At 46.4% G+C, this 17,531-nt stretch overlaps 1 protein-coding gene and 1 long non-coding RNA gene across 2 annotated transcripts in view; one reads left to right on the top strand and one right to left on the bottom strand.

Moving 5' to 3' along the window:
* The first annotated feature begins 6,650 nt into the window (after window positions 1-6,650).
* On the top strand, window positions 6,651-7,595 carry LOC147673976 (olfactory receptor 5AR1-like). Its single transcript, XM_086945547.1, has one exon. It carries the CDS (start codon window positions 6,651-6,653, stop codon window positions 7,593-7,595), a length of 945 nt encoding a protein of 314 aa, XP_086801673.1.
* Window positions 7,596-11,503: 3,908 nt separating this feature from the next.
* LOC147673977 (uncharacterized) overlaps window positions 11,504-17,531 on the bottom strand; it is a 41,502-nt gene continuing 35,474 nt past the window's right edge. Inside the window, exon 3 of the long non-coding RNA XR_015302416.1 lies at window positions 11,504-11,638. This is a non-coding gene — a long non-coding RNA (uncharacterized LOC147673977). The remainder of the gene's footprint in view (window positions 11,639-17,531) is intronic.

The raw sequence follows: 17,531 nt of genomic DNA on the forward strand, positions 1-17,531 counted from the left end.
TTCGTGGTCGAGGGACAGCTGTCGGATGCGCTGCGTCACTGCCCTGGCGCGTGGACCGGTTGACCTGAACTTCCCTCCCCGACAGACGGCAGCAAAGTGGTTCATGCGCCCGCACTTGAGGCACGTTTTTCCTTTCGCGCCACATGTGGCAGTGGCCGGGTGATCTTCTCCGCAATATCCGCACTGGTTCCCTCTCGGCGGGGTGTTTCGTGGTCGCGCTGGCGGGAATCTCCTTTGTATCGCGTCGACTCTTTCTTCCTTGATCGGCGTTGTTCTCACGGTAGGCGGGGCAATCACCGGCGTGCGTAACGCTGCTTCCATCTCCTCCGCCCTGGCGTCAGACAATTCGTGCGACCTGGCTAGGATTAGTATCTCGTCGAGCGATATGCCCGGTTGTCTGAGGATTAGCTTTCTCAGCAGCTTTGACTTGCACCCCACTATGATCTGGTCCCTTATTTCTTCCCGTGGGTTGTTGAACGGGCACGTGCTTGCGAGCCGGCGGAGCCGGGCATAGTACATATCAACCGACTCAGAGTCAGTCTGCCAGGCTCGTTTGAATTTAAACTTTTCAAAGTCATTTTTGAGCTGGGGGTCAAAGTGCGCGTTGAAAGCCGCGACCGCAGCATCGTAGTCGTGCTCAGGCCCTGTGTTGGGGAGTGATTCAAACAGTTCGTATATTTCAGGTCCCCCATATAATATGAGGAGTGACCTCTTCACTGTTCCATCCGTTTCCCTAGTGCCCTTAAAGTAGAGGTTGAGCCTCCCGACCCACGCTTTCCACCTAAGTGCCGCCGTTGCCGGATCTGCTGTCTCGCTGAAGGGTGGAATGGGCGCAGCGCCGGAGTGGAGGTGGGCGGGCGCCGCTGGCATGGGGGCCCCTGCTTGGGCTTGGGCCTGTGGTTGTGGTGCGGGTATCACTGGCGGTGGCTGGACTGCTGGAGGTGGGTTCTGACCCGCCCCGTCCTGGGCCGCTCCTGTCGCTACTACGGACATAGTGTGGCCTTATGTGTGTTCTTCTGGAACTTTCCGGTGTCGTGTTGCTCTGTGGTGACTCTGCTCTGCCACTTTAGTATGTTATTTTTCTTTTGGTTAGTGTAAAGTCACTTGGTTTTGCAAATGCTGGTTTGCGGTATGATCCACTAGGCGTGGTACGTGGCCTTTGTCCCTTCCGACTATGTTTGTTGCAGGCCGGGAGCTTGGGAAGCTTGGTGAGGCCAGGAGGCAATTTGCCTTTGCCTGTGCTTGTTATTGCTGGGAGCTGGCAGTGTCGACTGGTGCGCGCAGCAGCTCCGCGCGATGTCGCTGAGGTCAGGGCTGGCGTGGTTAGAGGCGAGGCTGGGGATAGACGCTGTCTTCTGCGAGCAGTGCACGCGCTCGCTGCAGAGGAGGCGGGGGGCCGCGATAGGCCTCGCCGGGCCACGTGGTGCAGCCGCATGTGGAGATCCTGCCTCGCGGCGGTCGGAGGACCCATCCCAGGGTGCACGCCTCCGCGCAGGCTGGGGGTGTGACACGCAGGGGTGTCGCGCAGGCGGGGCAGATGGCAGACTCACCCGCAGGATCTTCAGGCAGCACGCCGACACCCCTCGAGCTCCGCCAGCTGAAGGCGCTCCCTCGCAGGAGACGCGTGGGCGGGCCTCCGGAGTCGGGGACGGCACAGCAACGCGGGTGGACACCGCAGCTGGATGCAGGCGACACGGTGCCACGGGACACTGCAGGGCACGCGTGTCGGTAGGCCGGCCTCGTCGCCAATGTGGCGCTGCAACAAGGCCTAACACGTGGGTGAGTGAGACTGATAATAACCACAGACACACTGGTTATCTGGTTAGCCGGAAAGACCCCAAGCGGTCTTCCGCATGTTTATTTATACCCCCGGCGCGAGCCCGCCCCGGGGTGTGCGTGCGTGCGTGCAGGCAAAGGGATACAATGTAGGAGAGAGCCCGAGTGGCTCTCTACAGGTGTGACGGGAAATAGATCCGAAGCCATGCTACAGGTGTTAGAAGATCCCCGCACACGTACTTGATGGTGGTCGGACACAGTGGTCTCACCTACCCTCCTCCGTCGTCCTGGAACACTAAGGCTGCAATCCAGTGCCTCTCACACGGAGATGCTGATCACGTGGTTGTGTGTTCCTGTCTCCCAACTGTACTGCTTGCCAAACGCGGTATGGCCAATTCAGTGGCCATAATGGGAGTAGGAAAGTCGTAAAGTATCTATTATTTACTTAGTTGGGTAATTTGAGTAATCATTCCACCTCAAAGTAGAGATGTGGGTACACATGTGACAATAGATGGTTATTTCAGGAACAGAGAAAAGCCTGAGTTCTATGCAAATATCTCGCAATGATGTAACGTGAGAGGGGAGTTAGTGGCCCAATATGGTGGCCAATCTAAAATTGATCGCCAGTGTGGCGGTGTCCATAGGGAGTGACCTGGAGAGATGGTGTCTAAGTGAAAGGCCATAGATCATGGACTCCCTTCAGGAATATCTTCTAACAGGAGCGCAGGTGTTTTTATTGTGTGCTGTCCCTTGTATAGACGTAGATGTCACTTTTGTATAAAGTCAAGAGTGGGAGCCCCAACCTCAGGTGGCAATTTCAGAGTTGGTCTTGAGAGTGTGCCTTCTTGTGGGGACCGAGGTAGGAAAGTGTATCTTATGTCAAAACCCTGTGTGTCCACCCCCTCTGGGCCTGGGTGCTGAGTGCGACCCTGAGAAGGTACATCTGGAGTTCAGTCTAAAGAAAAGAGGACGAATATGTGGTAGCAAGGAGGTATGTCACAGACAATTGGCATGTGTTGAGCTCTTGCCATGGTATGTCATCATCCAGGCCTGTAATGTGGGTGGACAAGCAGAAAATCCAAGGTTGCTCCATCTCAAAGAGTTTCCTCTTTTTCCAGGATACGTTGATTTTGAAAACCGTCCAGTACAGTTCCTCCGCTGATCGATGATGGTCAATGAAGTGTGTACTCATTTTGGCCATGTTCCTTTAACAACGGATGTTGCTCCAGTGTTCGTTGATCCTGGTTTTTACTGTTCTGGTGGTCATACCTCTATATCTCAGTGGACATGGACATTCGTTCAAGTAAATGGAATTTTTTTTGTATTGCAGTTGGTGTGTGGAAGCTGGGTCCAGATCTGGTTGTGATTAAGGACCACTTTCGAATGTTTGGTCAAACTGGCCACAGAGGTAGTGTCCCTTGACTGGAGGTACATTTGGCCAAACCATTGTAATTCCACTGTTTTAATAAGTTTAGAGAATGTTGCAGGCAATGTTTCTGAAAGTTGGTAGAATTATGAGATAATGGAGCTTTTAAACATGTGAAAGTAAAATTGAACATCAGAATAAGACAGAATGATATACAAAGGGGGAAAACAGTAAAAGCCTGAGTCTGTTTGATAGAGATTTGCCAGACTGCAAGAAGAAATCTCAGTAGGACAAAGACGCCGATTGAGAAATGTAAATATCTGCTGGTTGAATAGACCTATAGATTTCAATATTTGCTATTTAGGGAAATATTAAAGAGGGGAAAAAACGGAGATTTATAAAACATGCTTGGACCAAAAAAACTTTTCAATTAGCGCCAACAATTCTATAGAGCCTTGGATCCTTGTGAGCACAGCAGTTCTAAGAAATCCGGCATTCTTGCATTTACAATACCAGAGGAGACAATGATACATTTCATGGGCCAAAGCTATAGAAGAATAGATGGATCCATGTCCACCCCAAGAAGAAAACAACAAACTATTAGTTCCCTGACTTTATCTAGGGCAGCCGACCAGATAATTTATCAAAGGTAACAGAAAAACGAATCTAGAATGGTGGGTGAATACATTTTTTCTTATTTTTCGCTGGCTTACTTAGGTGGTCCAATTTACAGACGCTGGAATGGAGCCGTAAATAAACAAATCTATAAATAAGGTGATCCTTCATCACCCAAGACTATTGTTTGATCAAGCTAATTGATGTATGTGCAAAAGGTTATACCAAATTAGTACTATAGGCTTCATAAGACTGGATTGATTAGCACAACCTAACCCCGATGGAACAGAGTTGGTTTTAAGGAGGGCACTAAACTATGGACTATTGGTTTAGTACGTGGACTACAGTATGGTAATTGACAGAGGAGTGGGGCTATTTATTCTGCTTCTTTGTCATCTTCTGAGCAATATTCGACCCTGTGAATAGAGTAATACTGAGGAAGCTGAGGGACGTGGCCATCCCAAAAGGAAATTCTTTCAGTTTAAAGAGTCTTCTTCATAGATAATTAGGCTAGGGTAGAATACGACTTGGATGGCTCCATTTCAGAGAAAAAACCCGATAACTAATGGTCTGAGGCAAGGTTGTGTGCTCGCCTTTACTTTTTTTAAGTTGTACTTGGTGGATTTACCTTTACACCTATTAATGTCCACATTCACGGTTTACTATATGAAGAGGATTTAATATTAATGGACTGCACTCAAATAGGATTACAGAGGAAATCAAATGCATTCTTTAAATATTGCAGGATAATAGACTGAAAAATAAATACTGAAAAGACAAAATTGGCTCACTTTTCTTCAAGTATAAGCAATGCACATGGTTCATAGAGGATTCTAGAGTGGAGGAAGCAGAAATATGCAAGTATGCATGATTTTTCATAAAAAGCTAGAGCGAAGTCCACGACTAAAAGATTCTACAAATCTGCAAGTAAATTGCAGGCCTCAAAAAATGCAAATGAAACGTCATCACTCTGTCGAATATCCCTCTACTAAAGGCTTATAAAGTCATGGTGCAACCCCAGATTGTATACAGAGCTGAAACGATGTGCCTTGCGGCGAGGGACTCCTGGAAATCTGCTGTCTCTAGTGTTTCTGTCATTGCCATCTTCCACTTCAGCGCAATCTACTCGAGAGAGCTGAAAGTAATCTCTTAGGCTAATATGCCCACCTTTCAAACCCCAAGACATTTCATCAGCCCATGGTAAAATACCAAATTTCTGTTTAACAGAAGTTTTAGATAGTGAACTAAGATGGCTGCAGATTGTAAGGAACCAGCGACAATGAGAAGTCGCCACTTCTAGAATATACCTAAATTAGCAGCACCTTTAAATCTTTCTAAAAGTGAAGACAAGATCTCAGTCAAACAGGTTTCACAACAACAAGAGATGAAACATTCAGACTTAAAGCTTATAATGGTGTTTAAAAAAGACCCTAGTGGGATGAAGACAATGTATTCCTGTGAGTTTCAGAACTGCCTGATTATAGTTTGAGGCGGGATTTTATTTAACATTTGGAATAGGCTGATATTCTTTTTACGTAATTCCCAATGTAGCGAATAGATTAATGCCAAATAAAGGCTATTGTAGGGGTGATATGTGAGTTAAATGTTTGATTGCACATACTTTACTTAATTGCCTCGATTTATTGAACTTAAAACACCTGTTTTAAAACGGGTTTTCATAAAATATTGCATTCAATCTAACGCGCTAGCAAAACATGTTTATGGGACATGAGCTTTCAGGAGTGTGCATGGGCTGTAGGTCGTTTTTTAAATTCCTTAAATAATTTTAATACTATTGCATTGCACTTTTCGGTTAATCATGGTTATGATGTTTATTGTTTACATTATTGCATAGTAGTTTTACCAAAGGGGATGATGGACGTAGCGTTTGAGCAAATCAAACATTCAGCCCCAGTCAACTGATCTGGGTTTAATCCATCATCATTCTTTAGCTCACTCCACCACCCCAGTTCAGACGTGGCCATATGTACTGGGGTGAATGTATGACATTGTTCTGCATTATGTCCATCAACTGTTGTTTTGCATTTGTCACCCCGACTGGGACGGATATGCTCAGACGTGAGTTCCCGTGCTCTCCATGCCACTGGAATCAAGCTATCCTGGCTGATGAGGGCTGAAAACCCGAAACCGGTCCTAGGATGCTTGTTTTCAGTCCAGGGAGGACCTGGCTTGGCAGTTCGGGCTGGACTGTTCCCATGGTGCACAGGGTCAAGACTGATTTGAATATGGCTGGGTTCAAACTGGAATGGCATGGTGAGCAAAAAAACGATGGATTTAGGCCCAGATCTCTATACTGGGGTGAATGTATGACATTTTTCTGCATTCTGTCCATCAACTGTTGTTTTTGCATTTGTCACCCCGAGTGGGACGGGTATGCTCAGACGTGAGTCCCGTGCTCTCCATGCCACTGGAATCAAGCTATCCTGGCTGATGAGGGCTGAAAGCCCGAAACCGGTACTAGGATGCTTGTTTCCAGTCCAGGGAGGACCTGGTTTGGCAGTTCGGGCTGGACTGTTCCCATGGGGCACAGGGTCAAGACTGATTTGCATATGGCTGGATTCAAACTGGAATGGCATGGTGAGCAAAAAACGATGGATTTAGGCCCAGATCTCTGTACTGGGATGAATGTATGACATTGTCCTGCATTCTGTCCATCAACTGTTGTTTTTGTAGTTTTACTACACACAAATTAAATACACGCATTTTATTGTTTGACAGACCAAGGTTTAAATTAATATATTTTCAAATTGAAACAATTGAATTAGCCATCCTTTGTTAGAAAGCTGAGAACTTGTTCAGAGATTAAATTAGTGCTGAACCCTCTAACCATGCTGCCTATTGTTTTTAAATGTCTGCATAGGAATCACTGACTATGGAAGGAAATAATGGGAGCACTGTGACTGACTTTGTTCTCCTTGGATTTTCTGACCTGCCACAGCTTCGGCTGGTGCTTCTGGTGGCATTTTCAATCACCTATCTCATCTCTGCAGCAGGAAACTTGCTTATGATTTCTTTGATCATCGTTGATCGCCACCTTCACACACCCATGTATTTTTTCCTCTGTCACCTGTCCTTTGTGGACTTGTCTTTAACGACAACAACTGTTCCACGCCTGATCAGAGACACTCTGGAGAGCAGGAAAATCATTTCTTTCAATGAGTGCTTGACGCAAGTGTTTTGCTTTGTGTCTTTCGTCTGCGTTGAGTGCTTCCTCCTGGCAGTAATGGCCTTTGATCGCTTTGTAGCTGTCTGTAACCCACTGCGTTACACAACAGTGATGAACCAGAAAGTCTGCATTGTCCTGGTGACTACGTTGTGGGCCTTGGCACTCTCCTACTCCCTCATGCATGTTGTACTGATATTGCGCCTTTCATTCTGTAGTTCGAACAAAATCAACCACTTTGTTTGTGACACTGTTCCACTCTTCAAGTTGTCCTGCTCGGACACATCCATGAACCAGCTGGTGATTTTCACTGTTGGGTCACTGATTGTCATGGTTCCCTTCCTCATTGTAGTGTTCTCTTATGCACGCATTGTATTTGCCATCTTTAAGATCAGCTCAGCTGATGGACGGCGCAAGACCTTCTCCACCTGCTCTTCCCACCTCACCGTAGTGACGCTCTACTTTGGCACCATCATGTTTATGTATTTTCGACCCTCCTCCAGCTATTCCCTTACTAAGGATAGGGTGGCCAGCGTGATGTACACAGTCTTAGCTCCAACCGTAAACCCTTTTATATACAGTCTTCGAAACAATGATGTGATAAGAAGTTTTAAAAAAATTATCGGCCATAATGTACTTTCTCGAAATGTATAAAACCTGCTTTCTCTCGGATAATGTGTGGAAGGCGATCTGTGAATTACAATGAAGAAACAGCATGTACTCAAAACAACCAGAAGTTGTGTTGTTCACAAAATGAATGTTCTATTGAGCTACTATACAGAGTTAATCAATAAATGCAGTGAACGAGGGGCCCTTGCTCATGTCCATGTCTCACAGGCATGCCAATACTATTAAATTGTCTTCCGCTCCGCATTCACTACGGAAGCCCATCTCGGTCAGAAGCCCACTGTTCCAACTCTTGAAGTAGGATCTTGGCATATGTCTTACCATCTACGTTCAACAATGCAATTACTATGTAGCTGGCTGGCTGGCTGTCATGAGATTCTTTTTTAGGTCGAGCATGAGCCATCCCGCAAGCGCTGCTCTGCGAAGAGCTGTGGTAGTTCAGTATGGAGAGAAGCTTTGCCAACTCCCCCGTCCATATTTTCATTGGCTTGTGTGTTTGTAATTTGTAAATGCTGTCTTCTGAGTCATTATAAGGCTTGCTAGTCCCTACTTAGTACAGCCATGTCGTCATTGCATCCTCCCATGGCTACTGGCCCCTTTACTTGGTTGTTACACGGAGCGTCTACTATTTCCTTTATTAAGCAGCTGGAGCCGGATCTTACCGCAGGACACAGAACAGGTAAATGTGGAATGTGTAGAGGGGTACACGTAGCGTCACACAGCTTTTCAAACAACATGGGTGGATGTGTGGTCTAGATCGCACACAGAATATTTTTGGGTGCCTTCTACCACCCCTCCCATTGTCGTGCCTTCTTACCCCCCTCCACCCTCTCTCCCATTGTCTGTGCCTTCTTTTCCCCTCCCCACCCTCCCAGCCGTTGCCCGTGACTTGTCATCTCCTCCCCATCACCCCCGCCCGCCTTCCCATTGTCCGTACCTTCACCCCGCCCCGCTCTCCCTCCCTACAGATGTCCATGCTTTCTCACCCACCACCCACTCTCCTGTTGTCTGTCATGCCAAGTTGACAACCATTTGCAATGCATTAGGTCTCGCGTAAATTAGAGACCTATTGCATTGCAAATGCTTGTTAAAATAGTGTGCACTACAAATTTCCTGTACGCATTGTGAATACAAAGCACACGGGCCCATCACTGCAAGGTCTGCGCATAATATATATATATATATATATATATATATATATATATATATATATATATATATATATATATATATATATATATATATATATATATATATATATATATATATATATATATATATATATATATATATATATACAGTGCCACGGGAAGTTTCATAATTTGCCTTTCCATGCCCCATGATTTAGATATCCCTGCAGCATAATTCAGTCCTCCCTTTTCACACAATCCCAGTGGCCCTGACAAATAAATAGCTCTATATGGTGGCCTAGACGCAGGCGTTTTTATGATGAAGCACATGTTTTAAGGGGACCTATGACATTTTTTCCATATTTCATGATCCCCTGTGAATTATTTATTTTCAACCACTGCTTTTTGTGCAATGAAAGTGATGGAGCAGGGTTTTGAGGAAATAAAACCTGCTTGGATTGATCCCTCAGTAACATTTTAATAATAGTGTGCTGTGAGGAAATATTAATAAAAACTCTAAAATAGGGGGAAATGCTTTTGTGCATGCGTGAACTAATGTGTGAACCAATGCGTATACTAATGCATGAAAACTAGTCCGCACACTCTAATGGCTAAAATAAAAATAAAAGACTAATGCTGCTTTAATGCATGTTAATAATAATTGCTAGGAATAACACTGGTTGTGTGTGGGTCAGTGCAATGCTGGGATGGTGCATATTGAAAATTACATTTCATGAAAATAATAAATGCTTGTGTTTTGTTCTTTGTTGAAAAGCAAACATGGGCTTCTTTCCTGCATGCCAGTTTGGGTTTAATATTTAATGGAGAATAAAATGTCCAAAGATGATTTTGTAAAAAGAAGAGAGATGCAGAAGCTGTGCGTGCGTTTGTGTCCTTGTATGACTGCCAAACCTCGGAAAAACAAACTTCTTAAGCAAGTGGAAGCAATGTAACTTCCTCACGAGATGGTAGAAGAAAACAAAGAAAGAGTGAAAGACTGGATACATTTGATACATGAAATACACTCTAGGAAATACGGAAATACGTGCTGTGATTGTGTTCAAAATTGTTTCCTGGGTAGAATCTGTTGTAATGCTGAATGTTCAAGACAATGGGACATAAGTTTTTGATTACGCTGAAGAGTGGTGTGACAGAACATCCCTGTCCTTAGCCAATGAAAGACAGAGTTTTTCGTATATCGAAACAAATGTGGGTTGAACATTTAGGTTTTAGGGTATAATTTAGGTACCCCGGGGGTGTGGTTTGTGGTAGGTTCGGCTGGTGTTTATCTAGCAGGAGATCATCGCTAGTCGGTTTGCTGTTTCCATATAGAACAAGAAACAACTAGGGGCTGGCTCTAATCAGTAAGGCTGAGCCGGATAATTATCTAACATAACAAAAACGCCAATACTGACATGGATAATTCAAATAAACAAATATCCATCCAAATCCAGAAAAGAAATTCAAGAATGGGAATTGCTACTCAATAGCATTTTATTCAAATCTTTTTTCCAAAGAATTTATTTCAAAGTTTAATACATAGTACAAAAAATATTTTTATAACAAACACGTGGGACATTAGGGCATCAACCATGCACTCAATTTTTCATTCAAGATTTCAAACATATCACAAACAACCATATCACATTCACACACTCAGGGGGGGGGGGACGGGAATTGATGTTTCACAATTTATAGACAGTTAAGGAAAACCCTTAGATGGGGGGGAAAAAAGGGGGAATTAAGTGAAGAGCAAAGAGCAAAAAACAACCAAGGTCTACGAGTGTTTTCCAAAAACAATAAAACAAGCTATTTTTTTAGTAGTACATTCCTATATCTCTAGCAGATTATTTGAGACTCATTTCAAATTAGTACTGCAAGGTAATGTACAAAATCGAGCTCCGGGTTTCCATATATAGGCCTAATTGTTTCCTGATTCCTGACTTAATCTTTGCCACTCAACTCTTCTCGAGGGCCTTGCTGCCCTTTTTGGCCAGTGGGTAGATTTCTCTGAATCTTATTTGGGTTAGTATAGATGATTTCCTAAATTTGCATAATCATTTGCAAATGTATTTTCTCTCTGAAAGGTTTCTCTCTTCTCCTATCCACTCCTTCATTGCATTGTTTATCTGATATGAATTTGTTTCTTTCCATTGCAAATATATGTTCTCTGTGACAAATCATGACTTGCATTGTGTGACTGTACTTGATGAGCATTCATTTCATATTATTTACGATAAACATTATACATTCTGAGTCTGTTATTATTTTGTAGAATAGAATGAGTACATAATTATTACTATCAACTTCTCAACTTTATAAAAATTCATTGCCACAATTATAATTATTGTAAGGAGAAATGCAGGTTCAACAGTGTTTGTGGTAAGTTAGGTATAAACTTGCATCTCACTGAACCCCAGCATGAAGGGATTCATTGGGTAGTGTAAATGGGCCTATGTTTATGAAAAATGATCGATCCCTGATCGCTGGTTCAAAAGCAACTGAGTATTTAATACCCCTCGTGTATATATTTTTATAGCCACATGGTTTACATTTTAGTGTGTTTGTGTCAAATAATTATTCACTGCAATAGTTAGTGAAATAGAATAATCCAGCTTTCTTCCACCCTTGGTTCCCAAGTTATCCAAGAAGTAGTAAAACAACACGGTCACAGCTTTCTCTTGTAAAAACATGTGAAATTAAGACAAGTGATTCCAACTGTTAACAAGGTACAAAGTACTGTGCTGGATCACAGATCACAATGTGCCTCCGGTTTTGGACAATACACAGCATATTTTGTTGTGGGATGAAACAGGTTTCCTGCCTTTTGTAGCGCCACTCCACCTGATGGAGCTTTTTAATTCCGGTCAAGTGAATCACTGGCGCGCGGCTCTGTGAGAAAGTATGTTTACGACATGCCATTGTGTACGAAAAGTAATCCTGCAGTGAAAAAATGCAATAAAGAAACTGTATTACAATGTAAATTGTCCAGTTACCAGAGACCCGATAGAGTCTGTACAAAACAGAAGATATTGTATTACACCTCTCATAGCAATTACATATACAACATTAACAATTGAAAGGTAGTTTAATTATGTACAGCATAACACACCATACTTTTACAATTTGTAAGCGCTGTAAATACCAGATTTTACAATTACCAACCACACATATGAGGAAATCTGAGTTGACTGTAACAAGATTTGAACTCGCCCCTCGATCACTGCATGTGTCAGCAGCGAGCGTCAATTCATTAAGTCATCCTCCATAATAGGACATTGTAGAACATTGGAAGAGTTTGCACCTGCTTTAGCCAAGTTCAACTGGCAGCCTTCCACTAACATAAATGAGGACGTAGCAAACATAAACCAACACCTCACCACGGTTATTGAGGACTTAGCTCCCCTCACCGTTCTCTCGTCGGCCAGAACCAAACCCTCTGCACCCTGGTTCTCCCAGCTGCTGCGAGAAGAAAAAAGCAAATGCAAACGATTAGAACGTCTCTGGCATCGGACCTACGACCCAGTTGCTAAAACAACTTACAGAACGGCATTAAAAAACTTCCACAAGATCAAACAAAACACCACGAGGGAGTACTTTGTAAGCAAAATTAAAGATGCGGATAATTCAACTAAGACGCTCTTTCAAATTGTGAAAGATTTCACCGACCCCGCTGCCCTCATGCACAAACCAGAGCCCTGCCAAGATCTGTGTGATAATCTATCAAATTTCTTCTATGATAAGATCAACCTAATCTATGCTTCTTTTAGGGCAGTCGATAGCTCTGACGTAGAGGCTACATCTATGTCACATATTATTTCTAAGGACATAAGGTTAAATGCGTTCAAACCTATCACCCTGGACACCGCTCTTAATAAACTTAAGCTTTGCAAATCAGGCTCTCCCCTTGATCCCATGCCCGCTCATGTATTTTCCGTAGTGGCTCCAGCGATTCTACCCCCGCTTCTATCAATCTGGAACTCCTCCCTCCTTTCAGGCCAGTTTCCGGAGACTTGGAAGCAGGCCATCCTTATCCCCCTTCTGAAAAAAGCTGGGGCAGACCCTTCCGTTCTCAGCAATTTCCGTCCGATATCACTGCTACCCAAACCAGCAAAAATTTTGGAAAAATTAGTCCAAGAACAACTCACGGACTATTTTGAAAGCAATGATCTCCTGCATGACTCGCAATCCGGCTTTAGGACCGGGTATAGCACGGAGACAGCACTTTTGGAGGTGTCGGAGACCGTGCGGGAGGCGGTGGACAGGGGTGAGACAGCCATGCTTGTGCTTCTCGACCTGTCCGCGGCCTTCGACACGGTCTCCCACGACATCCTCCTGACGAGACTCCGAGAGTTGGGGATCTGTGACACACCGTTAGCCTGGATCACCTCGTTCCTAACGGATCGGACACAAGTATGGTGTCGCCCATTCTGGTCTAAAGACAAAAAACCGCTAGGTTGCGGGGTGCCCCAAGGATCTGCCCTCAGTCCTCTGTTTTTCAACGTTTACGTTGCCCCTCTCGCGAAATTGATTGAGTCATCCGGGGTGAGAGTGCTCTCCTACGCTGACGATACACAGCTGATCTTCTCTTTTAAAGATCACTCGCCCCTTGGTTTTACAAATTTTAGAACTTGTCTTGCCAATATTGTAGCCTGGATGACCCGTAATACGTTAATCAAATGAGTCCCATGTCTTCGACCATTTGGTGGCCGCCTGAACTCAACCCAGCACCTTCCCCAGTCACAGTAGCACGCAACCTGGGAGTTCAATTCGACAACGAACTCGCTTTTAAACCTCAGATCCAGAAAGTCACCTCAGCATGTTTTGGTAAGCTCCACATGTTAAAAAAAATTGCTCCCTTTCTCCCTACGGAATCACTGAAGACGGTGACGCACGCTTTAATCACTTTGCACTTGGACTATGCGAATAGCCTATATGTGGGACTTCCGGCCTATCTCCTGCATCGGCTGCAGATTGTGCAAAATGCCGCGGCCAGACTGATTTGTAAAGTCCCCTTTTACCACTCCATCTCACCCTTCCTGAGGAAAGTACATTGGCTTCCGATCTCTGCTCGCGTTAAATTCAAAGCCCTGGTACTTGTTTTCAGGGCTCTGAATGGAAAGGGTCCTAAATATCTCAGACACAGACTAAAACCAGTCCACTCTTCCCTCAATCTCAGATCCAACCACCTCCGTCTCCTACTCCCTCCCAGATTTCGCCGGATAAGGAAAGGTGGTAGAGCTTTTGCTGTAATTGCTTCAAAATTATGGAATGCCCTCCCTATCAGCCTCCGTCTTATCGACACCGAATCCCAATTCAGGGGTAAACTAAAGACCCTCCTATTTTCTGGCTGTTAACTCTCCTTTGTTAACTCTCTCCCAAATCTGCAATCTTAGCGCCGGGACACCCCCATCGGGGCTAGCCGTGCGCTTAACAAATGTCAAAATAAATAAATAAATAACATTTGCTCACATGCAAGGAAAGAGTACTATGAAAGACACACACGATAAAATATCTGTGGTGGTGCACTACACCCGTCACTACATGGCCACAGAAATCTGCAGAGGTGCCAGACAAAATATTACCGCATAATATAGATTATAAATAAGTAGAAATACAAATTAACAAGATTTGCTATGCATATTGTTTGTATAGGTATTATATAAATATATTGAGAGTTGCTCTATACGGGGTTAATGGGCAACTGTGTAATAAGGAGCCATATTGCCATTGAGGATTTCTCAAGACATCATGAACCACAAGGAGTGATTTGTAAATGTCACTACCACCCCACAATGAGAGTTTTGGACAATGCTACCTGTGCCTATGTGTTTCTTTATATTGCATGTTTATTTTGGTGCATCAAATTTGAAAACTTGTGGGGGGCGCTAGAGGGCGCCGGACGAGATGGCCGCACTTGCGTGAGGCTCCGTCTAGGCCGATCAAAATTTGCTGATTTATCCTAAATACCCGGCGCCTCTGCCCTGCACCCCGGTGGAGCTTGATCCGCTCCCGTTGGTGACTCACTGGGGCGATCTGCGAAGTAATAGCGGTTGTCCTGCGGGCGCCCGGAGCTGCACGGTCCCAGGCCGGGACGTGGACGGTGGAGACTCCGGCGGGCACAGTGCGAGAGCTCCGCTGAGATACAGGTCCTTGTTGCTGCTGCTGCCTATGAGAGCGGAGCCCAGGTGACGGCGCTTTGTGGCTGCGAGAACCGAGAGGCGGTGCTAACAACGTAATCCCCCGGGAAGGCAGCGACACCTGGAGCGGCCTGGACTTGGCCCTACTGGTCCCGGTGAGTGGGGCGCTGGTGCTACGCTAGCCCGGTGCTGCGGAGGCGGTGCTAGGCCGCGATAGTCCGCGCCGCGCGAGCTCGGGCCGGGGGGGCCGGGAAGGGGACCGGCTGAGGAGCGGAGCGGATGAGGGGGACGATATTTGGGCGGATTCGCACTCTGGGCTGCCGGTGACTCTGAACATCGCCACACACGTGGCACTGAGAGGCCTGTACGGCGCCCGCCATCTTGGGGTCTCCTCCAGCCTGGCAGCTATTCCTTCCACACCGACTATCAGCGCGCCACCGACACTGCCTCTCCTGCTATAGTCGCTGTCAGGGAGGGGGCCCTTCTGTGCTGCCTTGCTGCTGCCATAGACACTGCGATTCACTGCCATATCTGCACTGCGGGTCTACACGAAAATTGCATGGCACGTCCTGCCTGCTGAAGCTACAGTGCTGCTTGGCCCGGACGTGGGGTACCCATTGGCCTGGGATTGGACATAGCTTGCATTGAGCGGTGGCTGATATCCGCACTGATAGCGCTGCAAAGGACTTACCTGAGATAACTACTCTGCACAGCTGGTTTTGGATCACGCTGAGGTAGATCACAGTCATGGGTAGGCCTGATAGAAACCAGCCTAAAATCAACTTTGACGCAAAAAAGACTGCGCACTCATCCTCCCAGGCGCCAGCGGACGCCGACCAAGGTGGGGCTGTTGGAGGTACACCTAATCTAGAATCCACACTGGTGGCCATGCAGAAGACTCTGCAATCTATCGAGGGCACCATGGAGTCTGTAAATCATCGTCTCGATCAGATGGCTACACAATTTGACCGCCAAAATGAACGGATGGGCGAGGTAGAGCAGCGAGTCTCCGCCACGGAGGATGGCCTGGCCACGGTCTCGACCAAGGTATTTAATATGGAACTAGTACTAGCGGTCATACAAGCGAAGAATGAGGAGTTAGAAGGGAGGTCCAGGCGGAACAACGTTCGCGTTACAGGCCTGCCGGAATCCACGAACGTGGGGCGTATGGAAGATTTCATGGAGCGCATGATCATCGACGTATTTGGGGCCGACCAACTATCCCGAGTCTTCATTGTGGAGCGTGCGCATCGGTCCCTGGCTAAGAAACCTCCGCCAGGGGCGCCGCCGAGGCCTATTGTGGCACGGATCCTAAACTATAGGGACCGGGACACCATCCTAAGGCTCGCCAGGGAGAAGGGATCCATAGACTATCAGGGTAATAAACTGGAGTTCTATCCCGATTTCACCATGGCAGTACAGACGGCACGTAAGGAGTTCGTGTCGGTGAAACAATTGCTGAGGGCGGAGAACATCGCATACGCCATGCTGTACCCTGCACGTCTTCGGATTGGGCCTCCTTCGGACAACAAGATCTTCTCCTCGCCCAAGGCAGCCCTAGACTATGCCAAAAAACTGAAAAAACGTGCCAAAGAACCGCCTGGACGTCATGAGGGGGATGATGAAAGGCTGGACGAAGAGGCCTGACCTGCATTATACTACTGACTATGATGATGGGGGAGCTGCGGAGTATTGCGCTGGGATGCCTCTGTTGCGGTGTAGGCAGTAGTAGCTGAAGAGACGCTTGGACGTTTAGCCCCTGGGACCCTTTGCGCTGTTGTTCTATGTGATGCGTGAAGGAGAGAGCTATGGTGGAAACTGCTCACGATGAAGATGCCACCCTGAAGTAGCGGGGGTTCTCATGCAGCGGAACTCAGCTAACATGTAGGCTGCTGTGCGATATATGCTGCTGCGCTGGATGAGGTGGCATCTCTGAGACTTAGGTGATGATCCTGAGAAGTGAACGCTTTCGGGGGCGCCCAGTGCAGTGTGATGTTATATGACCACCATTGGGTCTAAGGCTCTGACCGGGGGGCGGGCGGGGGGGTTGGGGTAGATGACAACGGCAATGGTCTGTAATCTCGTCAGTTATGGCGAGGGCGGTGTGCCGCTACGCCTCCAGATAAGGGAGAACCCCAAATGTGGCTGTTTGCGTTGTTGGGGGTTGCAAAGGGGGGGGGCACGGGGAGGCTTTGGCGAGTTGGGAATGCTGAAGTGGGTGGCGGGATGGGATGTTACTACTAGTTGGGTTATTTGTGTTGTTCCTGGTCGAGGGGCTTGAATCTGAATCGTCATTGAGCTGCGAGTGGGGCTGCAGTATGTGGCTCCGGGTCTTTCCAGGTGCCAGAGGGACTGTGTCTGGGAGAGTGAGAGGTGGGATGTGGATTACAAGGCAGAGGCCACTGGGGATGATTGCGCTGCTGGGAAACTTACACTTTAGACGTTATGGATAGGGAGGGCGCCATCACGTGTATTACATGGAATGTTCGGGGGTTAAACAAGCCGCAGAAAACTAGACAAATGCTTGCATTTTTGAATAGACATGAGGCACAAGTGGCATTTCTACAGGAGACGCACCTCAAGGGGGCGGCGGCCGACATGGTGGGCAAGCAGTGGGCGGGAGCGAGGTGGGCTACATCATATTCTTCCTATGCCCGTGGGGTAATGATTCTGATAAAAAAGAAAGTTCCATT

This window comes from Lissotriton vulgaris, chromosome 12 (genome assembly GCF_964263255.1).
Source record: "Lissotriton vulgaris chromosome 12, aLisVul1.2, whole genome shotgun sequence".
Lineage (NCBI taxonomy): Eukaryota > Metazoa > Chordata > Amphibia > Caudata > Salamandridae > Lissotriton > Lissotriton vulgaris.

Excerpts from the sequence above, each read along its gene's own strand:
- LOC147673976 (XM_086945547.1), top strand. The coding sequence starts at position 6,651 with ATGGAAGGAAATAATGGGAGCACTGTGACTGACTTTGTTCTCCTTGGA.